At 44.8% G+C, this 27,250-nt stretch overlaps 1 protein-coding gene across 3 annotated transcripts in view; it reads left to right on the top strand.

Annotated features, from left to right (window-relative positions):
- SPATS2 (spermatogenesis associated serine rich 2) overlaps window positions 1-27,250 on the top strand; it is a 139,897-nt gene that overhangs the window by 87,353 nt on the left and 25,294 nt on the right. For all 3 annotated transcript variants that reach the window (XM_033938066.1, XM_033938067.1, XM_033938068.1), the window contains 6 exons: window positions 4,880-5,086; window positions 11,482-11,617; window positions 14,864-14,922; window positions 15,117-15,226; window positions 15,474-15,576; window positions 20,776-20,978. In XM_033938066.1, the coding sequence (XP_033793957.1) occupies window positions 4,880-5,086; window positions 11,482-11,617; window positions 14,864-14,922; window positions 15,117-15,226; window positions 15,474-15,576; window positions 20,776-20,978 (818 nt within the window). The remainder of the gene's footprint in view (window positions 1-4,879; window positions 5,087-11,481; window positions 11,618-14,863; window positions 14,923-15,116; window positions 15,227-15,473; window positions 15,577-20,775; window positions 20,979-27,250) is intronic.

The following is a 27,250-nucleotide window of genomic DNA, read 5'->3' as shown; positions in this document are numbered from 1 at the left end:
GTGGTTCTGGCTCAACTAATGAAACCTCCATTTGAGCCCCTAGACAAATGCCATCCAAAATTCCTCACTTGGAAGGTGATTTTCCTGCTTGCGCTCATTTCCGCTCGGCGGGTTAGTGAGCTACAAGCTCTAGTGGCGGAACCACCCTTCACGGTATTCCATCACGACAAGGTGGTAATCCGAACTCATCCAAAGTTCTTACCTAAAGTAGTGTCTGATTTTCATCTCAATCAGTCCATTGTCTTACCTGTGTTTTTTCCCAAGCCCCACTCTCATCCCGGAGAAGTGGCGCTCCACACTCTTGACTGTAAGAGAGCGTTGGCCTTCTACCTCCAACGCACTCAACCACACCGGAAAGTCCCATAACTGTTTTTGTCCTTCGACCCAAACCGGTTAGGTCACCCAGTCTCCAAGCGCACCTTGTCCAACTGGCTGGCCGATTGCATCTCCTTCTGCTACGCTCAGGCTGGTCTCGCACTGCATGGTTGAGTAACGGGACACAAGGTCCGAGCGATGGCAGCCTTCGTAGCGTTCCTCAGGTCCACACCTATTGAGGAAATCTGCAAGGCTGCCACGTGGTCTTCGGTTCATACTTTCACCTCCCATTACTGTCTGGACTCACTGTCCAGGAGTGATGGCCGGTTCGGCCAATCGGTTTTGCGAAATCTATTTGCTTAAATTGCCAACTTCCCTCCATCCCTTTTCAGTTAGCTTGGAGGTCACCCACATGTGAGAATATCATGCCTGCTTGTCCTGGGATAAAGCACAGTTACTTACCGTAACAGGTGTTATCCCAGGACAAGCAGGCAGTATATTCTTAACGTATGGGTGACGTCACCGACGGAACCCCGGTATGGACACTTTTAACTAGAAAGTTCTAGTTGACCGCACCGCGCATGCGCGGGTGCCTTCCCGCTCGACGGAGGAGAGCATGGTCCCCAGTTTCTTCGTTTCCGCGGAGCGAAGAAGACGCATGTGCTTTCAACAGCTGTGCAGGCATATATTCTCACAACCCGCCCACCTCCCCGAGGTTGGCTTCTTTGCTAGTTAAGTGAACTGGAGACCACGAGGGGATGCGCCCCCTAGTGGAGCAGGAAGGCACGCATGCGTGGAGCAGCAGAGCAAACTTAAATCTTCAATCAAGTTTGCTTGAAAATGCTTCTGCATCGGGGCTCCGTAGATGACGTCACCCCACATGTGAGAATATATGCCTGCTGTCCCTGGATAACACCTGTTACGGTAAGTAACTGCTTTTTTGCACGTCCTCAATGCCTGTCAGCTGATGTCCTTTCCAAATATGGACTGCTTAAATAAAATAAGGGTTAATATGTGACAGGGGTCTTGTGACAAGAGGGGAGGGGGGAATGCCTAAGCATTCTGTCACAAGGTGCTAACATTTTCCCTTGCTTTAGAATGGCTACGTGGCAAGAGGGGAAAGGGAATGGGAATGATTCATAATTCTTTCACAGGGCCTAATAATATCAGTGTGCTGAGATTAACCCTGTTTCAGAACATTACTACAGTAAACATAAGTAGCCAGTGGCGCACCCAAGCTGGCACGCAGCAGCAAGCTTTTCGTGCTGCTGGCCGGCCCTGCATCGCTCCTTGATAGGCTGCCGCAAGTTCTCGCGAGAAATCCTGGAACTGGCCATCTTAGATTTTTCCCGATTTGAATTCTGAGTTCTCAGACTTTTTTAAAAAGCCTTGTTTTTTATTCTAACCACCAGAGATGGAGTCCTCTTGCTCCAATAACATGAATTCATGCAAAGTTTGTGACGGTTGGGCACCCGAAGAGCGCTCTTGTGCCGCGTGTTCCACTGCAAATGCTGGGGAGGCGGGAACCGCAGGTTTAGCCTCTGACCACCTTTTTAATGCTGTAGGGAAAGTGTATTGTAGTGTAGTGCAGTGGTTAAAACTACAGCCTCAGAACCGTGAGAAACTTAGAAATATGATGGCAGATAAAGGCCAAATGGCCCATCCAGTCTGCCCATCCGCAGTAACCATTATCTCTTTCTCCAAGAGATCCCACGTGCCTATCCCAGGCCCTTTTAAATTCAGACACATTCTCTGTCTCCACCATCTCTTCTGGGAGACTGTTCCATGCATCTACCACCCTTTCTGTAAAAAAGTATTTTCTTAGATTACTCCGGAGCCCATCACCTCTTAACTTCATCCTATGCTCTCTCATTACAGAGTTTCCTTTCAAATTAAAGAGACTCAACTAATGCGCATTTACATTACGTAGGTATTTAAATGTCTCTTATCATATCTCCCCTCTCCCGCCTTTCCTCCAAAGTATACAGATTGAGATCTTTCAGTCTGTCCCCATACATCTTATGATGAAGACCACATACCATTTTAGTAGGCTTCCTCTTGACTGACTCCATCCTTTTTATATCTTTTTAAAGGTATGGCCTCTACAATTGTACACAATATTCTAAATGAGATCTCACCAAAGTCACCATACCTCTCCCTATGCAACCTAGCATCCTTCTAGCTTTCGCCGTCACCTTTTCAACCTGTTTTGCCACCTTAAGATCATCACATACAATCACACCCAAGTCTCGCTCTTCTGTCGTGCACATAAGCTCTTCACTCCCTAATCTGTACCGTTCCCTCGGGTTTTTGCAGCCCAAATGCATGACCTTGCATTTCTTAGCATTACATTTTAGCTGCCAAATTTCAGACCATTCTTCAAGCTTTGCCAGGTCTTTCTTCATGTTATTCACACCAACTGGCATGTCTACTCTATTGCAGATTTTGGTGTCATCCGCAAAGAGGCAAATCTTACCCGACAACCTTCAGCAATATCGTTTATAAAAATGTTAAAAAGAGCAGGCCCAAGAACAGAACCTTGAGGCACACCACTAGTAACATCCCTTTCCTCAGAGCGATCTCCATAGATCACTACCCTCTGTCGCCTTCCACTCAACCAGTTTTTGACCCAGCCCATCACTTTGGGACCCATCCCGAGGGCACTCAGTTTATTTATTAGATGTCTGCGTGGAACACTGTCAAAGGCTTTGCTAAAATCTAAATACACCACCACATCTAGCGCACATCCTCTATCCAATTCTCTGGTCACCCAGTCAAAGAAATTGATCAGATTTGTCTAAGACCTACCTCTAGTGAATCCATGTTGCCTCCGGTCCTGTAATCCACAGGATTCCAGAAACTTGACCATTCTCTGTTTTAAAAGTGTTGCTTACCACAGAAGTCAGACTTACCGGCCTGTAATTCCCTACTTCTTCCTTACTTCCACTTTTGTGGAGAGGGATCACATCTACCCTTCGCCAGTCCTCCGGTACCACTCCTGACTCAGCGGAACTACCAGAACTTCCCCTGAGGTTGTAGGTTCAAACCCATGTTGCTCCTTGTGACCCTGGGCAAGTCAATTGATCCCCCCATTGCCCCAGGTACATTAGATAGCTTGCGAGTCCACCGGGACAGACAGGGAAAAATGCTTGAGTACCTGAAAAATTCATGTAAACCATTCTGAGCTCCCCTGGGAGAATGGTATAGAAAATTGAATGAATAAATAAATAAACGACTGTTGGGACAAATTGGGGATGATTTTACCCTTTTGGGAGTCCTGTGATGCGGTGCGAGTGCCTAATAAAAGTTCTGATGGCCCCAAAGTGAAAAAGTGCTCTAACCCTGCTCTTGAAGGGAGTTCGCAGTCCTTTATGCCTGACTTTGTGAACTTGCTCTGGCAAGCCTATGTTGGCAATGCTGCGGCATATTCTGGGTCAGCTAGAGAGCAACCACCTGCACAGCCTCCCCATGTTCCAGTATCTGCTTCAAGGAGGCTCGTGGCTCCCCAGACATTGATAGCTAGTCGGAAGGGGTCCCTGAAGATGTTGATCTGGTTGCTTTATCCTTTCTCCCAGAGAGAAGCCTTGGTCAGAGACAATATGACACTGGACGAAGTGGATCAGGATCTGAGTGCTCTTGGACTAGGGGGAGAACCCCTCAGTTCACAGGCTTATGCAGTCAAAATTTTCTGATGCATTTCTATGAGAGAGGCTTTTCAGCTTCTGCAGCACAGAAACTTTTGAAAACCTGAAACGTAGCAGTTAACGTCCTGAATTTTTAGGCATAAGAAATTTCCACTAGGCACCAGAGCATTGCTGTTGCTGCCATGCCTTGGTCCAGGCCACGAGCAGCGGCAGCAAATACATTAAGATTCAGCATGAAGCCTGCAAACTGTTGCACAGTGTTCTGCCTCCGTCCTTCTGCATGTGTGGGAGAAAAAGGTAAAGCACTATTTGGGACTGTGCACGGTGCAGAAACTTTCAGGCCTCATACTAAATCTTTATAATGTAGTTGCTGCTGCTATTACAGAAAAAAGGTGAGAGGGCAAGATTGAGGCGGGAAACACAGACTATTCCCTCCCCCCCCTTTAGTTGTCTGTAGGCACTTTGGGAATAAATATGGCTTTGGCAGTTGCATCTTTCAAAGTACCTCTCCCCTCTGCATGCCTGGTCACTGTCACTCACATGCATGCGGAAGGATTGGGAAAAATTTTGTCATTCTCTACTTGTTCAACAGTTCTGTAATTGTTTTTTTCATGTTGAAAATGTAGATGAAATAGATGACTCCTTTGATGTATTTTGAAGTTGCACATTTTCACATTCTACTGATAAAAAAAAAAAAAAAGTGTGAGGATCTTTACAAGGCACCATAACACAGAAAATCACTACTGCAGTAGTGATTGTGTTACAATGTAAGTGGTGATGTTTATGTTGGTACTCAGTCTGGACAGCAGTGAGGAGAGAGTATAGAAACTATGAGATCTCTCCCATCACTTTGTTGCTGCAAGTTCCAGTTACAAGTGGATAACTGATGCTAATAAATGGCAATCTCTGATCCTCTGCAGCCTCTGGCCTGGAGAATGGGAAACTTGATGTAGAACTAAAGCAGCCAACCTCCTTGCTCTCCCAGAGTACCCACCCAAGAAGATCCCCTTCACACGAGCATAAGAGTACTCAGAAGGCACGTACAGGAAGCATAGCTGGCTCACAAGCTTCATCATTTATGCCTCTGCCTGAGGATTCTACGTTGCCCTCCAGTAACAGGAAGCTGGGTGAGTCCCATGTATTAAGAAGTGTGTCTGAATGTTCAGGGGATAATGCAAAAAGTCACTAGAGCCAGCTCAGCATGTGGCTTCTATCGCAAAATTATTTTTTTTAAATTCCACGGCTATGTAATAAGCAATGAGCATGCAAGCTTCTGTTATGGTAAAAATGCTCTAACAATCCACAGCTCATTGCCAAATGCTCCCCTTCCTGTCAGTGAGTAGCGAGCTACCAGGTCTGCACCCCAACCCAGCTTTCTGCATCAGACTCTGTAATTCCTGAAGGTTTAGTGCATCCCCTTTCCCCACTACTTAAAATAAATTTCCTGTAGCTAGCGGCATCATCACTAGTGCTGCCCGATTCACTTTGGGTGAATCGATTCGAATCGGTTCAAAACAAAAAAAAAATCGGCTTCCCAATTTGCCTGATCCTCCCACCTCACCTCCTAAAGCAGGAGTGGCAGCACTGCTCTTGCAGGCCAGCAGCTGCCGCACCTGCTTTAGAGGGCGAGTGGGGAGGGTCAGTTGGGAAGGGCTACTGTCGGCTCCCCCACCCCCGTGGCCTCCCGCTTCCCCCCCTGGCCTCCCCGCACTGTTTGCCTTCCAGGAACAGCCTACAAACAGATTGCGGTGCTAGCGATCTTTGTACTTCTTAGGAACTGTTTCTTCTGTCGCGGACCCGCACCTCCTCTGATGTCGAAACATTCAAGGTACTTAAGGAGATAGACTTATTAGATAAGGACAGGTTGTCCACCCTCTCCAAGGAAGGGAGAACGAGAGGGCACTCTCTAAAGTTGAAAGGGGATAGATTCCGGACGAACGTAAGGAAGGTCTTCTTCACCCAGAGAGTGGTGGAAAACTGGAACGCTCTTCCAGAATCTGTCGTGGGGGAAAACACCCTCCAGGGATTCAAGACAGGGTTGGACAGGATCCTGCTTAACAAGAAGTGCACTGGTAGGGCTAGTCTCAGTTAGGGTACTGGTCTTTGACCTGGGGCTGCCACGTGTGCGGACTGCTGGGCATGATGGATCACTGGTCTCGCCCAGCAGCAGAAATTCTTATGTTCTTATGAAGGAGGGTTGCAAGATAGTGTTCACACATCCTCTCTCCGACTGGTTCATGGATTCACCAGCAGGCCTATCAGATAAAGCAAACAGGATCAGAGCAACGCTAAGCAGATTGCTAGATATCCAAGCCATAGAACCAATTCCTCCAGATGATTCGGATCCGGCAGATATTCCATATACTTTGCCATGACAAAGAAAGGCTCAGAGGAATGTAGGCCCATTCTGGATCTCAAGCATGTCAACACGGTACTGAGAATGCCTCGGTTTCGGATGGAAACTGTTCCCTCAGTTATTGCAGCGGTGTAGCCAGGAAAATTTCTGGCTACCTTAAATTTGATGACGTTTACCTGTACTTTCTTGTCTTCCTAGAACAGGAATGTCCTCAGTTTCTATGTGCTGGAAAATCTCTATCAATTCTCGGCACTTCCCTTTGGGCTGGCAACAACACCCCAAACATTCACCAAGGTTATGGTAGTGATGGCCGCTCCTCTTCGCAGAGCAGGTTGCAGCAGTTGTTGAAACACTGCACAATCTGGGATGGATTGGGAAATACTGAAAGAGCCACCTGGTGCCAACACAGGTCCTGGAATATCTGGGAGTCCAATTCCACAAGGTGAAAGTCCACATCTTTCTTCCAGCAGCATGCAAACAGAATCTTCATGTTCAGATTACAGCCTTATTAACCAAGCTAGAGCTTACTGCATGAAATTACTTGCAAGTCCTGGGTTCTATGGCTGCCGTGATAGAAGTGGTGTCATGGGCATGGGCACATGTGTGCCCTCCAGGTTGCCTTGCTGTCTCGCTGGTTGCCAGTTCTTCTACAGTTTTTGGCAAAAGGGATTTCCCTTTAGATCCAGTCCTGGGTCACCCTCACAATGGATGCCAGCGTGTTCACTTGGGGCTCATTGCAACAGTCACCCAGTCCAAGGCCAAAGGACCCCGTCTCAACGGAATTGATCTATCAACAGACTGGAATTCCAAATAATTTGGATGTCGCTGCTCCAACTGAAGTCCTTGCTGGAGAGCAATTCAGAGTATTCTCCGACAATGCCACAGAGGTGGCTTATGTTAACAGACTGGGAGGCACCAGAAGCCCTCCACTATGACAGGAGGCGAAAGCACTGTTCCATTGGGCAGAAACACACCTGCAGGCCATCTAGGCGGCACATGTGGCTGGAGTGGACAGTGTTCAAGCGGATTACCTCAACAAGCAAGTTCTCTCTGCAAGCCTTCCAAGCATTTGTGAGAGGTGGAGGTTGCCTGATTTTCACCCTCATGGCAACTGTAAAAAACAAGAAGGCAGATCAGTTCTTGAGTCAAAGTTATGAGTCCGGAAGTGCAGGCCTAGAAGCCCTGGTTCAACCATGGCCAGAGGCCAAGCTGTTATACGTGTTTCCCCTTTGGCCCATGATAGGCCAGGTGATCCACCATATAGCTCATCACATGGGACTAGTGGTTCTTGTAGCGCCAGATTGGCTCAGGTACCCTTGGTATGCTGATCTTGTATGTCTACAAAAGGAGCAGACTTGCTTTCAGAGGGGCTAGTTGGCCTAGAAGATACAGCATGGCTCATGAGCATGTAGCGCTAGTCCACAAAGGGTACTCAGAGATAGTCATTGCGACTTTGCTTAAAGCCAAAAAGCTCACAACAGTTTCAGCATATGATAAGGCATGGGAGATGTTTTCAACGCTGGTGCAGCAAAAAGAAGTTAGAGCCAGCCAATGCACCTATCTCATCCATACTAATGTTTCTACAGGAAGGCCTTGACAAAGGAATGGCGGTGGCGTTCCTTAGGGCTGAAGTAGCAGGACCCTCCTGCTTCTGGGGACAAGAGAAAAGAGCTTTGCTAGCGTCCCACCTAGACATAGTCAGGTTCATGAAGGGTGCATTGAGATTACAGCCTCTGATTCAAGCACCGTTTCCATCCTGGAATCCTAATGTAGCCTGACAGGGACTCAGCAGAGCACCATATGAACTACACCGTATACAGATCAGGCATAGTTTTTGCGTTTATTTGTTACCACCTTTATATGGAACCCCCTGAAGAAGACAGTGTTGATCGAAACACAGACCGTGTTTATTAGCTTATAATAAATTTTGCCTGCATCTTGTACACCTGTCTGCAGTCCTTTTCTTTGTCCTTGGTTTATCGGTTTTTACTGCAGATCTGTTGGATCCTCTTTTTTGTCTTATGTACAGGCTTTCTCCGCTGCATACGTGGCTTCCAGGTAAGCTTTTTGCACTGTCATGGAACCTCAATGAAGTTTTAACCTAGTTAGTGAAAGCTCCTCTAAGACATTTCGTACCTGTAAAACTAAACTCCCTAACCTGGATGACACTGTTTTTGTGGGAGTGATTTTGATGCACAGAATATGGGAGCTCAAGGCTCTAGTAACTGATACATTACACTAATTCTACAACAAGGTGGTTCTGGGCATTCACCCTAAGTTCCTTCCTAAAGTGATGTTGGATTTCAATCTTAATCTATCATTATGCCACCATTTATTTCCCAGGCCTCACACTCACAAAGGTAAAACTGTACTGCACACATTGTGTTTGCAAGAGAGCCCTGGCCTTCTCTTTGGAATGCACTCAAAGTCCATCCAGCTTTGTTTTGCTTCTATCTAATAGGATGGGGCTGAAGTCAATAAATGCACACTAACTGCCTAGCAGATTGCATCAAGCATGACTCTTGAGGGATTTCAAAGCTCATAATGTCAGAGCTATGGGCAGCATTGGTATCCCACTTGAGAACAGTCTCCATGGAGGAGATTTGCAGAGCTGTAACATGGACAGTTGCAGTCCACTGCTGTTTGGAAAAGGATTCCCAACACAACAGTAGGTTTGGTCTGTCAGCCCTCCACAATCTCTCTGAGGGGGTCCTCAAGGCTCATTTCTTTTCCTAATTACTAAGCTGGCAAGCTTTCTGTGCAGGTTGTGTTGGTAATGCCACCCATGCTGTGAAGACTTGTATCCTGCTGTCCACAAACACCTACTATGGGGGAGATTCACTAAACGGACCATCTGATTTGGGACCGGGGGGATGATTCACAACGCATCCTCATGCAAATGAGGACTCTCAGAATCACGCTCTCAACCAATTGCAGGAATCGCTGAATAATAATAACTTTATTCTTCTATACCGCCATAGTCGTGAGACTTCTAGACAGTTCACATTGAAGAGAGTTGGACAGTCAGCGAGTTACAATATGTTGAAGTCCGGGATACAGTATATAGAAACTTACAAAAAGCATATAGAATCTTACAAAAGGCAGTGAAAATACAGCAAACAGAGTCTTAAAAAGGCAGCGAAATATAATGTTAGACATTTCAGACTTGAAAGCAGGAGTGGACATATGTAGTGTTAGGTGTAGATACTTTTTTAGGTGACAATTCTGTTGAATAAGGCAGTTTTTATGGCTTTTCTAAAGGCATTATATGTCAGTCTTGCTCCATTTATGTAGCTGTCTAACCAGTGTTGTTGTTTGTTAGCTTGTTACATAAAAGCTCTATCCAGGAAGGTTTTGTATCTGCAGCCGGTAATGCTTAGGTATGCAAATAGGTTGCTGTTTCTGGTTTGTCTCGTAGGATTGTATAGAGTGAAGTGAGGAAGCAGGTAGGTAGGAGCTAGTCCCCAAACCAGTTTGAAACATATGCAAGAGAACTTGAAAATTATTCGTACATCCATTGGCAGCCAGTGAAGCAGTCTGTAGTAGGGGCTAACATGGTTGCTCTCTTTTAATCCAAATATCAAGTGGACCGCTGTGTTTTGGACAATCCTAAGTTTCCTTACAGTTTTTTAGGGTATACCCATATAAACAATATTGCAGTAGTCCAGTGTTAAAAGTATTAGTGATTGCACTAGTAGTCTAAATGATAGAGGGTCGAAATATTTTTTGATGGACCTTAATTTCCACAGTGTCAGGAAATATTTTTTTTACTACTATGTTCGTGTGTTCCACCATTGTCAAGTGTGTGTCTAGTGTGACTCCCAATATTTTTATTGTTTTAGTAATCGGGTATGCATGATCTTTTATATGTAACGTTGTATTGGTAATTTTGTCCGTTGGGCTTGCAAGGAAGACTTTTGTTTTTCCTGTGTTTAGTTTCAGCTTGAAGTTTATTGTCCAGTGTTCTATTTCGGCCATAATTTGAGAAATGTATTCTGAGGTCTCGTTCGTTATGCTGTTTACTGGGATTAAAATGGAAATGTCATCTGCATATATGTAGTGGATTAGGTTTAGCTTTTTTAGCGAATAGCGATCCTGATGCATGCGCAGACCATCTGTAGTTGGTCTGCACATGCTTACAGAGCAGCGACTTTTTAAAACTTTTTTTGCTTCTCTTTTTCTTCGCGAGCCCATGGGCAGGAGAGATTTGGGGCAGCGAGTCAGGGTGGCAGGCAGAAGATATTCGGGGTGAGAGCAGGGCGGCGAGTCAAGGCAGCAGGCAGGAGAGATTCGGGGAAGGAGAGCTTGAGATGCATTCAGAAAGCAGTGAGCGACTGGTCCCCAGCAGTCATTTCTTTTGTTGATCAGCTAGCCCAGTCGGTGTTAAGAACATAAGCAGTGCCTCTGCTGGGTCAGACCAGAGGACCATCATGCCCAGCAGTCCTCTCCCGCGGCGACCCATCAGATCCATGACCTGTAAGCGATCCTTTATATCCTTCCATCCCTTTTATCCTTCTTTATCCATATCCTTCTACTGTACCCTTCTTTATCCTATATCTTCCCTACTTATATCCCTCAATAACTTTTTCTTTCAAGAATGTATCCAGATTTGTTTAGTGAATCGCTGCCTGCCTACATTTGAATGCCGTTCCCTGTCATTTGCATGCGCGGATCTGAGGATGATTGGGACAGAGGTTAGTGAATCGGGCCGCAAAGGGGGTCACTAAGTGGTCGGGACTTGATCGGTGGGCTTATGGAATCGAGCCCTATGTCAGTAACTTGGTTATCTTGTCATAGCTGTAAATCTTGTATCTTGTACATGCAGCCTGATCAGGTGCAGTATTCAGCAGTAAGGGTCACCAACAAAGTCCTGATAGAAGCCAAAAAGTAGTGATGCAGAAAAGAAAGCTTGCAATCATCAATGGGAACTGGCTGGGATTTCAGTGTACCTATAAAGCAGAGTTGTGGGACTCTGAGGTCCAGCTGTGGTATTTTCCCTTAACGTGTAACAGTCGTTAGTGTTTAAGTTGGAAGATATTTGTGCTTTGTGGAATTTTCATATTTAGGAATACTGCTTACCTTTTGCTGATGCTGTCCCTTCAAATTATTGTTGTTGGGTTTTTTTTTTCTTTCCCTTTCTCTCTCATATATAAACGCACATATCAGGTGCTAACATTGAGAAGTCAGTGAAAGACCTGCAGCGCTGTGCAGTATCCCTAGCCCGGTATCGTGTTGTGGTGAAGGAGGAGATGGATGCCTCTATCAAGAAGATAAAGCTGTCATTTGCAGAGCTGCAGAGCTGGTGAGTGCCATCCTGTTTTAGAAACCAGACAGCACTGTGTCTGCTGTCTACAATGTGCATTGTAGGCTGAGGAAGCAGCAGTACCCCCGTGGGTCACCCCTCTGTGTCAGTCCCATGCTCTAGAGCAGAAGTGGCCTTCAAAAAATGACAGCTTAAATGTTGAAAAGCTTCAGCTGGGAAAGAGTGACTCTGTGTTTAACCAAACATCATCAAAATATGGTTGGCTGATGGTGTCAGTTAGTACTAAGCAGCTGCCTAGTGGTAATTCTAAATTGAGCTATACATGATTATTCTAAGAATGCTGAATCATAGGTCGAAACCCGACAACCCCAGTGTCTGATATCATTTCTTGACTTACTCTGGTCCTAGTGTTATGCAGTGAAATGAAGACACCTTTCTGGACATCTTTCTGCCCCTTACTCTCTTGCTTTCTCATCTATGTTAGTTTCTTTCCTTCTGAAGTCTGTCTCTCTCTTTTTTTCTGCATTCTCATCATTGTCCCTCACTGTCATCTTATGCTGTTCCCAGCCTTGTGTTTTGGACCACATGCATTCTCCCCTATGTTCCCCCCACCCCTTTTATGTGTGTGTCACACACTGTCCTTCCTCTGTATATGTCTGTTTGACTGTCTGTATCTGCCTTGTGTTGTTCATGAGCAAATGCCAATAGTTTCCTACTCTTAGGCTTAATTACGTCTTGCAAAGTCCCAGCTGTCACATTATAAAATGTGAAAGCTTAGGGTGCAGCAGTAAAATCATGCTCAGCAAAAGTACTTTGACGTACTGAGGCAGCCTAAGCAGGAAATGCAGTTCCGCATGGCAAGGGAGGGAGTGACTCCTTACAGCTGCTCTGACACACAGCCAAGGAGAAACCACCTTCAATAAATGCCAAAAGAGAGGAGTGTGCGCTCTCTACCAGATTTATCAGCACTAGAGCCCTGGGCCAGACCAGCTTCCCTAGCAGCTGAGCCAATAGGATGTTTACCTGCTCACTCTCGAAGCACAGCCCCACTCCCCTTTCCCTTTGATATACTCAAGCCCTTCATTTCCACAATCCAGTGGCAGAGCACAGTCACAGATTGCCTTCCAGTGAATATGCAGCATTTGTGAGACGTACAATTTCTGACACAAGCCTGATTCTCTTGGCTGTCTTCAGCAGTTCAGAGAAAGAAATGGCAGGAGTGGAGCAGCTAACACCCAGATGTAAGGCAGGGGCCCCTTCTTAACTTCTGAACCTGGAGGGGAGAGAGAGATCTCTTCTCAGGACAGTCACTAGGCCAGTGTTTCAAGTTCCCAGATTCTGATAAGCTAGGACTGTGCTGCTATCTCCTTATCTTATCATGGTAGGACCTGATAAACTGCTATCCTGCCTGTTCAGTGACCCTTTACAAAGGTCAAATACACAATATAGCCCTGAATGGAAGTTCTTTTTTGTTTGTTTTTCATATGTCAGATCTGAATGGGTAAGGGAACTGGGTCTGCTTGAAATAGTGTGGAGTGGGGAGGAGAGAAATGAAGGTGATGTATCTTTTTATTTGTTTTGTTGTAGTTCCTCTTTTCTTCCAGCTACAGCACTTTCCCTATTTTATTGTGGAGGAAAGGAGAGGGCGGGGTGAGAAAGGGGAGGGGAGTATCTGTGTGTATTGTGGAGGGCAACTGTGTTCTCTTCTTCCCTCCCACCTGAGGTAGGGGAGACAGGTATGAGTGTGGGCATATGAAGACAGCTACATGGGGTGGAGGAGGAGGAGGAAGCAGCAGCTGGAAACCATTATATGTATGTAGCCCCCCTCCAAATATGGTGCTGACTGGGGCTAACACTTCATACCAATGCTGTGCCTCACTGGGCTCTAGCAAACCTTGGCCTGGATGCTCTATTGGGGGAAGAGGAGGAAGATTTACCACCTGGGCCTGAGATGTTTAGATAGAAACAGTTCCAAGGAGACACCACCCAGTATTTGGTTTTTTGAAGTAAATCTTCACTGAGAACATTTCACTAAAACTAAAGCTGCTGCAGATTGTAACAGTTGTAGTTGCAGTTTTTGCAGGGTACGGAGACAATGATTTTTTATCCTTTCTGGCAAACTCTCCTGTGACACCATTCTTTTGACTTTAGGCTCTTTTTGGACTGGTGTTAGGCTCTGATTCCCTAAGGACCTTTCTTGTGCCTGTTTCTCCAAATGCCTGAATCTCTTTACTTTGTTTCCTTTAGACTCCTGGACCAGTGCTCTGGATAGGCAGCCTTTCATGTCTCCTTTCCACATGGTTGGGCAACTCTGAATAGGCATATGACACACACTTCTCACTACTCCTGTGGCAATTTGTGTTCTCTGCTGGAACTCAGATCATCTTTCCCCTTCTGTTTTTGTTACATGATGTACATTTTTTCCTTTTCTTCATTATTCAATAAATAAATTGAACTAAAAAAGAAAGACAGACCCAGAATGAGAGGCTTATTCCTTCACAATGGGGACATTCCACTCTACTGCTGAATCTAGAAGCACAACCACAGGGGCCTTACAATATGGTTATCTGTCCCACTGTGGGATATTATAAACAACAAGAGGCAAGCCTCCTCCTGTCCGGCTCCCTTCTCCTAAAAGACAAGTGATTGAACCTCTCTCTTTTTCTGACCAGTACCATGGACTGAATGTGGCTACCCCATGGAAAGGAGCAAATTCGGTACACTTCCTATAATGATAACCATAATATACCCTCCACTGGGAACAAACATAGATCTTGGTAAAAAGCTCCTTAGGCTTCTTTACATGTGTGTGGGGTAAGGGGATAGCTGTGTATGTTTGTCAAAGGGAGAAAGCAGAAAGTGCTGGGTGAGAGAGAGAAAATGGAAATGTATCCTCTGCCACCATCTCTTACATTTTCTGTCTGTCATTTTCTAGTAGGCAGAATGCTGCCAAATAATTGGTGTCACAGAAAACTTTGCCAAATTTCCACAAATCTTTTTTTAATTTTTTGCATTTTTAAATTGTACAACTATGGTGGTGGACATGCTCATGACTTGATATGTGGCTGTGGAATTGGGCATGCATGGTTTGTAGGGCTGCATTAAGAATATAAGAACAGCTGTACTGGGTCAGACCGAAGGTCCTTCTAACTCAGTATCCTGCTTCCAACAGTGGCCAAACTAGGTCACAAGTACCTGACAGAATCCCATTGTTAAGGGAAGGTGTGTATCTTTCTATTTGGCTGTGGTGCTGTACACTCATATCCATATTACTTTATGTTCCAGTCTCATGGACCAGGAAGTAGCATTATTGGCTGAGATGGACAAAGTTAAATTGGAAGCCAGTAAGTAGTCTTTTTTTTTTTTTCTTTTAAGTCTGTATAAAATGTCCAAATGTTGTGATAGAGGCTTGTGTATGTAAATCAGAGGTGGGCAACCTCAGTCCTCGAGAGCCACAACCCAGTTGAATTTTCAGGATTTCCCCAATGAATATGGCTAATAGCACTGATGGAGGCTTCTGCCCCACTTTACTTCATAGTGGAGATCCTGGATAGTCGCCAGAAGAAAGCAGAGGAACTAAAACGAATGACGGACGTGGCTGTCAGAATGTCGGAGGAACAGCTCTCAGAGCTGCGAGCGGACATCAAGGTAACATAGCCCTTCATCTTTTTGCCCACCTTGCCTTGCCTTTCCATCCCCACCACTCTAAAGGTATTTGCTTTGCATGCAGAGAATTCTAAGCAAGGAAAGCTGTTCCTTCCATTACAGCAAAGATAGTACAGACTCGTTCCTTTGCTTGCACTCAGATTGGGGAGATGATGTACTGTAGATTCTTTTCTCTGTTTACAGTCACTTGTTGCTTATACATCTGACCCTTTCTCCCTACTACATTCAGCACTTTGTCAGTGAGAGAAAGTATGATGAAGACCTGGGCCGGGCTGCTCGCTTCTCAGGGGACATGGACACATTGAAGAAGAGTATTGAATCCTTTGGACAAGGTGAGAGTCAATGTTTAAGATTTATGTACATCAGTGTAAGTGAATACCCATGCATCTTAATAGCACCCTGCAGCACCCCTGCTATTTCAGTACTAAGAACTTGCCACACAACTCTTCATTTTCCTCTGTTCTGTCCTGCTCCATACTGAGACTTCTTGCTTATCCCCTTCTGGCTTTTAGATCTTTAAAACTGGCTCATAAGAACACAAGAATTGCCATACTGGGACAGACAGAAGGCCCATCAAACCCAATATCCTATTCCCAACAGTGGCCAACACAGATCACAAGAACCTAGCTACTGTAGATCCCAAATAGTAAAACAGATTTTATGCCATTTATCCTAGGAATAAGCAGTGGATTTCCCCAAGCCATCTCAACAATGGCCTACGGGCTTCTCTTTTAGGAAATTATCCAAAACATTTTTTTATACCCTGCTAAGCTAACTGATTTCACCACATTCTCTGGCAACAAATTCCAGAGTTTAATTACACATTGTGTGAAGAAATATTTTCTCCTGTTTGTTTTAAATCTAAAACTTAGTAGTTTCATTGCATGCTACCTAGTCCTAGTATTTTTTGGAAAGAATAAACAAGCGATTGACATCTACCCTTTCCACTCTACTCAGTACTTTATAGATATCTATCATAAAGAAACATGATGGCAGATAAAGGCCAAATGGCCCATCTGCATTAACCATTATCTCTTCCTCTCTAAGAGATCCTACGTGCCTATCCCACGCATTCTTGAATTCAGACAGTCTGTCTCCATCACCTCTTCAGGGAGACCGTTCCACCACCCTTTCTGTAAAAAAGTATTTCCTCAGATTATTCCTGAACCTATCACCTCTTAACTTCATCCTATGCCCTCTCCTCTCATTCCAGAGTTTCCTTTCAAGTGAAAGAGACTCTACTCATGCACATTTTCACCACGTAGATATTTAAACATCTCTATCATATCTCTTCTCTCCTGCCTTTTTTCCAAAGTATACAGACTGAGACCTTTAAGTCTGTCCCCATATGCATTATGACTAAGACCGTGCACCATTTTAGTAGCCTTTCTCTGGACAGACTCCATCCTTTTTATATCTTTTTGAAGGTGCGGCCTCCAGAATTGTACACAATTTTCTAAATGAGGTCCTACCAGAATCTTATACAGGGGCATCAATACCTCCCTTTTCCTACTGGCCATACCTCTTCCTATGCACCCTAGCATCCTTCTAGCTTTCACCGTCACCTTTTTAACCTGTTTGGCCACCTTAAGATCATCATACAATCACACCCAAGTCCTGCTCTTCTGTCATGCACATAAATTCTTCGCCCCCTAAACTGTACCATTCCTTCGGGTTTTTGCAGCCTAAATGCATGACCTTGCATTTCTTAGCCTTAAATTTTGGTTGCCAAACTTCAAACCATTTTTCAAGCTTCACCCGTAAACCATCTCTTTTCCATGCTGAAGAGCCTTAGCTACTTTAGCCTTTCCTCTTAGAGAAGTTGTCCCATCATTTTCATTGCCCTTTTCTATATTTTTTCTAGTTTCGCTAAATCTTTTTTTGAGATACAGCAACCAAATTGCAAACAATATTCGAGGTGCAGCTGTTTCATAGAGCTATACAAGGGCATTAAATCATTTTTATCTTCCATTCCTTTCCTGATAATTTCTAACATTCTATTTGCTTTTTTAGCCGCCACCACATGTTGAGCTAAGGGTTGCAATATATCCTCAACAATGACACCTAGTTCCTTTTCCTGGGCAGTGATTCCTAATGTGAAACTCTCCATCACATAACTGTAGTTTGGGTTTCTCTTTCCCACATGCATCAATTTGCACTTGTTCACATTAAACGTCATCTACCATTTTGATGCCCAGTCTCACAAGGTCCTCTTGCAATTTTTCACAATCCTCTTGCAATTTAACAACTTTGAATGTTACCTGTACTGGACTAAACCTGTGTCTAAACCAGTGTCTCTCAAACTTTTTCGAGCTGGGGCACATTAAAGGTAGTGGCAACGGCTTGAGGCACCCAGAAGTGCACAGACATCACCGTGATGACATCATGTGCATGCGTGATATCATCACGCTGACATCCACGCATGCGCAGAGGCCCTCCAGACAGGCCCTGAAATGCCAGTAGGGCATGCCAGCAGGGAAGTCTAACAAATATCAACTGAGTATCCCCAATCATAGACCTCCCAAACTCCACCCTAGATCCACCTAAGCTCTTCCCCAGATCCCACCCTCTTTACTAATTGTAATGTAATTTTTTCCCATTCATTTTTCATGTACACACAATATATACAGCAGATATAAATTCTCAAAACTGACACATTTCAATCATTATATATAAAATCATTTTCCCTACCTTTGTTGTCTGGTGACTTTATTTTTCTGTGCTTTTAACTGTTTCTAGGACCTTCTTATCCATTGACTGTTTTTCTCTCAATCTTCACTTTCTGACTTGCATCCATCTTTGATCCAAACAGACTGGGGATTTTAAATTACAGTCCACTTGAGGGGGCAATACTTTTAAAATAGAACAAAACACAAAAGACCCCCCTCTCATCAATACTGGGCAAGTTTCTCAAATAATATCATCATATAACATTTAAAGGCTTTTAAATATTTAAATGTGCTCATAAGCTCTTCAGCAAGGCGCCACAGCAGCGGTACAATGTCGCTGGAAAGGTGCTTGAATTTTAATCATGACACATTGTATGGAGCAATACTGGAGTAGAAGCAAGAATCCTTGCTCCATGCAATGTGTCATGATTAAAATTCACATATACCAGCCAGTCTCAGCAAGACATTACCTCACTGATTTGCCAAACTTCATTCAGTGTAGTTAAACTACACTGAATGAAGTTTTGCAAATCAGTGAGGTAATGTCTTGCTGAGACTGGCTGGTATATGAGAATATTCTTCATTCAAATTGGTTCGAGTAAGTGCCTAGGTTTTCATTATATGATTAAAATTCAAGCACCTTTCCACTTAAAATGTCAAAAGGCACACTAGTGTGCCGCGATACACTGTCATAGAGGATCCTTCCAACTTTTTGTGGCTTTTGACCCTAATAGACTCGGAGTTCCTATTACCAAGAGAACCATCTCCACTTGGCTAGCGGACTGTATCTTCTTCATGTATACTCAGGTTAGGCTGACGAAGCAGGCCCGTGTAACAGCCCACGATGTCTGAGCTATTATGGCTGACTTGGTAGTTCATTTCTGCTGTGGCTACTTGGTCCTCTATCCATACCTTTATTTCTCAATATTGTTTAGAACAAAACTCCAAAAGTGACAGTCAGTTTGAACAAGTAGTTCTGCAGAATCATTTTACTTCCTGAATGCCAATTTTCCCTCCAACTCTCTTGTGTTTCATCAGGCTTATGTTTGTTTATCCATTATCCTCATCCAGTCTTATGATCCTGGCAGCTTGGGAGTCCCACATGTGAGAATATTATACCTGCTTGTTCTTGGAGAAAGCAAATATACTTACCTGTAGCAGGTGTTCTCTGAGGACAGCAAGCATATATTCTCACAACTCACCCACTTCCCCTAGGCAGCATCTAAGCTTTGTTACTGAACTGATGGTCCCTTGAGCCGATGTTGGGTAGGAAGGCACAGGCACACACGGATTATGGACACTGCCTAAAGATTTAAAGTGATAGTCCACTTGGTAGTGTCTGTACCGGCTTCCATGGATGATGTCACCCACATACTACTACTACTTATTTCTATAGTGCTACTAAATGTACGCAGAACTATACAGTACATTAAAAAACTTTCAAGAGACGAAGTCACAGGGAAATACTTTTAAAACCAATAAGAAGAAATGTTTTTTCACTCGGAGAATAGTTAAGCTCTGGAATGTGTTGCCAGAGGATGTGGTAAGAGCGGTTAATATAGCTGGTTTTATAAAAGGTTTGGAAAAGTTCCTGGAGGAAAGGTCCATAGTCTGCTATTGAGACAGACATTGGGGAAGCCATTGCTTGCCCTGAATCGATAGCACAGAATGTTGCTACTATTTGTGTTTTTCCCAAGTACTTGTGACCTGGATTGGCCACCATGAAGAAGGCATACTGTGCCAGATGGACTATTAGTCTGACCCAGTAAGGCTATTCTTATGTTCTTATGACAGTCCCTGCTCAGTAGAGCTTACAATCTATTGTAAGAATATATGCTTGCTGTCCTGGGAGAACATCTACTACAGGTAAAGTATCTTTGCTTATGAAACTTGCCATGAGTCCAAAGTATCTGCGTGCACTCTTCTCTTAGAAAATAACACAAATTTGAAAATCCAGTCTAAGCTCATTATTTCCCTTCCCTGAACTAAACAGACTCTGGGAACATCACCTAATATGAAGGAGAGAGAAGTATGCAAGCAGAATGCTTTTTACCTGCACAATCTCTGTCCACCCCATGTCACTTTTTTATTCAAGTCTGTGAGTTTCCTTTCCTTCTGTGGTGGTTCTTATGTTACTGGGGGGGGGGGGGGGGGGGGGGGAGAAAGGACTTAAGGAAGTCACTGTGAAACTGACGTATAGTGCTGATTAGCTGTGACTACTGCAACATTGCAGCAGCAACAGCCAAAGACCTTATCTTGTTCAATCCCAATGAAGTGGGTGTGAAATGTCACTCTAAGCAGGGTGTGCTGCTCTATGTACGAATATGTAATACCTCTGTTTCAGTGTATTTGTGCACAAACTAGTGTGTTTCTGTTATATTCTTTTTTTATTGGTAGTTATTTGGATTGTTTAAAAACTTTGGGATGTGTGTGGACTAAATCGGGGATCTTGTTTGCTCTGCTACCCAAGATGGTGAAATGTAAAAAAGGAAGATGATTAAAACTGTTCTGGATACAAAGAAAAAACTTACAAGTAGTGACACTTTATGACTTGCAATTGGAATATTCTCTTGATACTGTGGACTAGAATTATAGGGCAGAGTGGATGGGCTCATTGGTATTTTTCTACCATCATCTGCTATTTTACTGTGCGCTTTTCTTGCGTATGAGTGAGTATATGTCCATTTATCAAGAGTATGTTAATGCATATATGTTTATGAATTCACATAATGTGCGTTGGTAGTATGAATACATATGCTTATGTGTGTGTTTCCTGAGTATGAATGCACTTTTGTGAGCACAGAGGAGTGTATTCATAATGTTTCTCTTGGAGCTCAGGTCTGGGTTTTTTTCCCCCTGCAGTTTCCCATCCGAAGAATAGTTACTCAACCCGGTCACGCTGCAGCTCCACAACCAGCTCAAGTGAGATATGTTCAAACTCCATCTCCAGGCCGGTTAGTGCCTCCTCTACTAGCCTTACAGCACCTAGCAAGAAACCCATCACCACCGCCTCCACCACCACCATCACCCACACCAGTAGCCGTCCAAATCAAAATCTCAGACAGGTAATAACTCTCTACTTCAGCAGCCATGAGCTCAGTGATATCCCTACTTAGTTGCCTCCTAGGACTTGGTAATATCTTTCATTCTTCCTCATACACCATAGTAAATTGCCTTTTATAGGCATAGAACAGTGTATCGCAAACTGTGTGCCTCCTGAGATTCCAAGTGTGCCGCGGCACACTGAGGAGGAAGAGAAGTACTGGCTAGCTGACTTTCCTCTCATCAGAGGTTCACATGCCAGCACTGCATGTCTACCGGCAGCATCTTCCTGCTGCCGATGCGTATCTCCTGGGACTCCTGCCTTCCACGTCTTCTCTCCGCACCCCCGGACCAGCAGCAGCTCAGAGTGCTTTTAACTTGGCCACATAGCTGCCGTTGGGATTAATTTAGATGCGGCTTCATCAGGCAGCCTTGAGGCCTTTGCTAAGCCGGCCCATTTCGATGATGCAACTTCCTCTTTTGTCAGAGGCGAGCCGGCCTAGCAAAGGCCTCGAGGCTGCCTGATGAAACTGCGTCTAAATTAATGCTAGCAGCAATTGTGTGGCCAAGTTAAAAGCACAAAATGAACTGCTGTAGAGACAGGAGAAGTGTACTGCTGGACAGGGGAGGAGGGAAAAGGAAGGGAGAAGGGGTACTGCTGGACAGGAGGAAGGGGAGGATGGAAGGGAGAAGGGGTACTGCTGGATCTAGCAGATGGGGAGGGAAAGGAAAGATGCTGCACACTTGAGGGGAGGATGAGATGATGGATGGGGAGAAAGCATATTAGCTGTGAGTGGGGTTGGAAGGGAAAGAAGGAAAAGTGTTGGGAGAGAGGGAGAAATGGACATGGGGTGGAGGAGAGTTAGAAATGGTGCATGGGGAGAGAACATGGGTTGGGGAGTGAGAAGGAAGGATGTCACTCGAGGGAAGAGGCAAGGAGAGAGACAAAGTGTGCAAGAGGCAGAAAGGGTTAGACTCATGGAGAGGGTGAGATGGATGGGAAGGAGAGAGTGAAAGGTTGAACTCATGGAGGGAGATAGATGTTGGTTAGGGGAGGGAAGGAGGACCGGAAGAGAAGAAACATGCAGGAGGGAGAAATAAATGTTGGACTGGTGGAAAGGAGGGAGATAAGTTGGACTGAGAGGGGGGCCGGAGAGGAGAAGGGAAATGAGATGGACTGCAGGAGGCAGAAAGGAGGAAGTGAGAGAAAAATGTTACACTGGGAGGGGGGGAAGGAGAAATGATTAAAGGAAGGAAGAGATACTAGACCATGGAATGGAAGGGAAGGAGGGGAGTCTGGTAGTACTATAGAAATAATAATAGTAGTAGAGAGAGATGCCAGATTATGGGAAGGAGAGGAGAGAGATGCCAGACTGGGAAGGGAGAAAGGAAGGAGAGATGTCGGACCACTGGGAGGAGGGAGGGAAGGAGAGAGATGTCAGACCATGGAAATGGGGAGGGAAGGAGAGAGAGAAGAAGGGAAGGTAACATGGAAAAGCAGACAAATGGAAAAATTGAATGTTAAGTTAATTCCAAAGATGGATGCAGGGCAGAAAGTGAAGAAGAGAAAACAATCAATGGATAAGAAGGGCCTGGAATCATAGTTAAACGCACAGAAAAATAAAGTCTCCAGACAACAAAGGTAGGGAAAATGATTTTATTTCAATATAGCAATTGAAATGTGTCAGTTTTGAGAATTTATATCTGCTGTGTATATTGTGTGTATATGAAAATTGAATGGAAAAAAATGCATTACAATTAGTAAAGGGGGCGTGATCTGGGAAAGAGTTTGGGTGGGTCTAGGATGGAGCTTGGGAGGTCTGTGGTTGGAGGTACTCAGTTGATATTTGTTAGACTTCCCTGCTGGCATGCCCTACTGGCATTTCAGGGTCTGAAGGGCATCTGCACATGGGTGGATGTCAATGTGATGATGTCACGCATGCATGTGATGTCATCATGGAGATGTCCACGCACTTCCGGGTACCTCAAGCTGTGGCCACTACCTTTAATATTCCCAGGCTCGAGAGAGTTTGAGAGACACTGGTCTCACAGAGACACTGGTCTACAGATATTAGATTAGTGTTGCACCTCATCTCACAGTTCTAATCATCTAATTCACTGTTCTTCAACTACCAGTCCGTGGACCGGTGACGGTCCACAGAAAATTTTTGCCGGTCTGCACACGGCCGGCAAGATTGATGAACTTCAATTTCCTGCTGGTTCGCACAGGGCCGGCGAGATAATGGGGAGCCTCCAACAATGGCTTTCTCCCCTCCCAGCAGCTGTCGTTACTTACCAGCACAGCGATTCACTAAGGCAGCCTTGGGGCTTTTGCTGAGTCGCAGCCGCTTCTGATGATGCAACTTCCTCTTTCCTCAGAGGTGGTGCGACCCATCAAAGGATCCGAGGCTGCCTTAGTGAATCTCTGCGCTGTTAAGTACCGAGAGCTGCTGGGATTAAAGATGGTCACAGTCCTTGTGGTTCATGCATTTATTGTAGCCATGCTTTACAGATAGGATTGTGATTCTCTTGAGTGGTAAAATCTTTTATTTGAGGGGGGTCACTGATTTTTAATTCCAGTCAGGTGATTTACTGTATCCTCTGTCCCTATCAGAAAATGTACATCGGGCACCGCCAGCATAAACCACGTTTCACCACCAAGAGACCAAATACATTCTTCTAAAAGGAAAGCTATAACCTTTTGGGCTAATAAAATTTCATATCTGAAAAAAAAAAGAAAATGTACATCGGGCACACTAAGAGGAAATTAAAATTACGTGTTGCAAAGCATTTAAGCTGCATAAGACAGGTGAGAACAGAAGCTCCTCTTGTACTGCATTGGCAGGATAAAAATCACAGTCTCTCTGATTTGAAGTTTGCAGCTCTTAAGAAGTTTCATTTTGTACAGGGAGGTAGCATTACTCGTTGTTTGACTTATTAGGAGCAGAGAATGATTTTTGCTTGGGATACTGTGATCCCGGAGGGACTTAATAGGGAAGTGGAATGTTCGGTTTGATAGGTTGCTGGGCTGTCTCCTCTTAATATAACTTGAGCTTACTGGTAAGCCATGTGATACGATCCAACTTGTCAGTTGGAACTTCGGCGTCTGTGGGCCCTGTAGTTTCTCCAGCTTTAATGTTTTTTTATTTTTAACATGTGTTTTGTATTTTGAAATCAGTGTGTTGCCTTTTAGGAGCAAGGTCTTTCCTTCTGGGGAAGCTTTAAAGTGAAACATGAAATTGTGTTAAGGAAAGGAAAAACATTTAAAAAGTTTGTTATTGTTCGGACACTTTTTTTTTCACCGGGGTTTTCTTTTTTATATCTTTATTCATTTTTACATTTTACAACAAGTGTATCAATAAATGACATTTGAAATTGAATACATCACTTGAATTTCTATCATTTTCAACTTAAATCATAAAGTTTAACCCCCTCCCTCCCATCCCTATCATAACCTATGCAATCACATATATCATATAAAATTTTCTTTCCTATTGATCTAAACATTTAATAAAATTAAGAAATCCCCCCTCCCAGTCCCTCATTTGCATTGTTCTTATAATGGAAAAATGGTATTTATTCATTACAATAATTTGTCAATGGCCCCCAGACCTCTTTAAATTTCTTATAATTCCTTTTTTGTATGGCAATTCATTTTTTTCAAGTTGGAGGCTGGGAAGCTGCTGGACAAGGGAAAAAACGGACAGCTGCTACTGGACCTGGAGGGAGGGAGAAGGAGAGATGCTGCTGGGAGGGGAGGAGGGAAAGGGAAGAGAGTTACTGCTGGACAGGAGGAGGAAGGAAGGGAGAAGGAAAAAAGGGAGGAAACAGCTGGCAGGGAGATTAGAGGAGGGGAAGGGGAGAGACAGGCATGAGAAAATAGAGAGATTGATGATGGGAAGGGGTCAGCAGAGAAATAAGCAGAAAGGGACAACGATGCTTGATCTAGTGTAGGAGCGATAAAAATGAAGAGAGCAGTGAAGCTGGAATGAATCGTGTAAAAAGGAGAGAGGGGGCACAGGCTGGATGGAAAGGGGAGAGGGGCGTAGAAAGAAGACAGATACCATATGGAAGGGGGAGAGGGCAGACAGTGGATGGAAGGGGCAGATGCTGGATTGAAGAGATAGAGAAGGCAGACGCTGGAAGGAAAAGAGTGAAAAGAAGATGAAAGCAGAAACCAGAGATGACAAAAGATAGAAAAAAATAATTTTATTTCTATTGTGTGATTAGAATATATCAGATTTGGAAATATATATCCCGCTAGAGCTGGTGTTAGACATAACTGGGGACTGCAAAGCCCAGGCAGTGCTTTTTTAGCTTCCAGCTGGCTTAGGGCTCTCTCTGACCAGGGGGCAGTTGCCCTAGTTGCACTCCCCTAACACTATTCCTGTCATGTGTGACTGCGGTATTCTGTTAGCATGATATTTCTGTGTAGCATTCTGTAATAATATTTCCTTACTCTAGAAGACTAGTAAATTTGCCTTCTCCAGAGGATACCTCTTATCTGTTTCTTCGTAACAAAGTGAGAATGAAGTTGAAAGGAAGTCTTCACCGGGAACATTTCTTCAAATCAAAGTAACTACAAATTGAAGCAGTTGTAGTTGCAGGTTTGCAAGATACAAAAGTGGAAGAGGGATTTTTGATTCTTGCTAGCAAACTCTCCTGTGATACCACTACTGCCTTTCTTTTGACCATAGGCTCTCTTTGGACTGGTGCTGGGCTCTGATTTCCTAAGGAACTTTCTTGTACCTGTTTCTTGATTTGCAAGTAGCAACCTTTTTTATTTATCTCTACAGCAATAGATAGATCTTACAAACTCAGGTAAGACATCGTTAGAAGGCCCCCTGAGTCTGCTCTGTGAATGTGTACACGCATGCCTCATCATGCTCAGTTATAAAACTCCAAAGGCTAAGGCACTGGTACTTCTGCCGTTCATCTGTAATTTTTTTCATAATATTTGAAACTAGTCTTTAAGCCCGTTACATTAACGGGTGCTAGAACATATCTGTGTGTGTCTGTCTTTTTTTCTCTCTCTCTCCTTAGCCGCTTTTTTTCTTTCTGCCTTTCTTTTTCCTTGGCTGTCCATCACCACCCCTTGCCTACTCCCCCTGTCCATTTTCCCTTCCTTTTACCTCCACTGTGTCCACCACCACCCCTTCACTGCTCTCCTTATGCAGCAGCAGCCCTTCTCCCTTTGTTTTACCTCCCCCCTGTCCAGCAGCACCTCTTTCCTTCTCCCTCTGTCCAACATTAGTCCTCCGTTCCTTTTTCTTCACCTCCCCTGTCCATCAGCATCTCTTTCCTTCTCCCCCTGTCCAGCAGTAGGCATCCCTTCCTTTTTTATCCTCCCTCCTCCTTCTTATCCCTATGATACTCTTACCTTGCTCTGCCCCTGATCAGAGGTTCCCGACAGCTGCCCAGTTGCACCCATTGGAAAAGTTCCCACTGCCGCATCCCGCACCCCTCCTGACGCGGCTCCCGCTGTCCTTTCTGTCTGTCTCTGTCCTCCTTTGCCTGTCTGTCTTTCTGTGTATCTCCCTGACTCTGTGTCTTTCTTCTTTCCTTTCTGTCTCCCTTCCTCCCTCTGTCTGTCTGTCCAAAGCAGCATTCCATCCCCCTCCATTTCCCTCCCCCCCCCACCAGTTCCCTGTGCACCTGCCCCTGTGTCTTTCTTATTTTCTTTGTGTTTCCCTTCCTCTCTCTGTCTGTCCAAAGCAGCATTCCATCCCCCTCCATTTCCCTCCCCCCACACCAGTTCCCTGAGCACCTGCCCCTGTGTATTTCTTATTTTCTTTGTGTTTCCCTTCCTCTCTCTGTCTGTCCGTCCGTCCAAAGCAGCATTCCCTTCCCCTCCATTTCCCTCCCCCCCCCCACCAGTTCCCTGTGCAGCAGCATTAGCGTTTCCTCTACCCCCCCTTTCCCTTCTCGCGGTCCGGACTACAAAGGTGGTGATTCCAGCAGCGCTTGAATCAGTCTCCACACACTGCTTCAGGCCCTTCTACTGCCCTGATTTACTCTGGCACGTCCCTGATGACATCATCAGAGATGCGGCAGAGCAAATCAGGGCAGTAGAAAGGCCCGAAGCAGCGTGTGGAGACTGATGAACACGCTGCTGGAATCGCCATTCGGGCCCGCGGGAAAAGAAGGGGGTGGGCGGCAAAGGAGAAACGGAGATCGGCGGCGGCAGCAGGAGAAACGGAGAACGTCGTCTGGCTGCGGTCCGGCTTGTGGAGGCGATAGGCTGGTGACGTATTAGCACGCATGCGCACTCCTTAGGCCACAGACCTACAGCGCA

This window comes from Geotrypetes seraphini, chromosome 3, assembly GCF_902459505.1.
Source record: "Geotrypetes seraphini chromosome 3, aGeoSer1.1, whole genome shotgun sequence".
NCBI lineage: Eukaryota > Metazoa > Chordata > Amphibia > Gymnophiona > Dermophiidae > Geotrypetes > Geotrypetes seraphini.
Note: the sequence above shows the minus strand (reverse complement) of the source record. Positions and strands in the feature narration are given on the sequence as shown.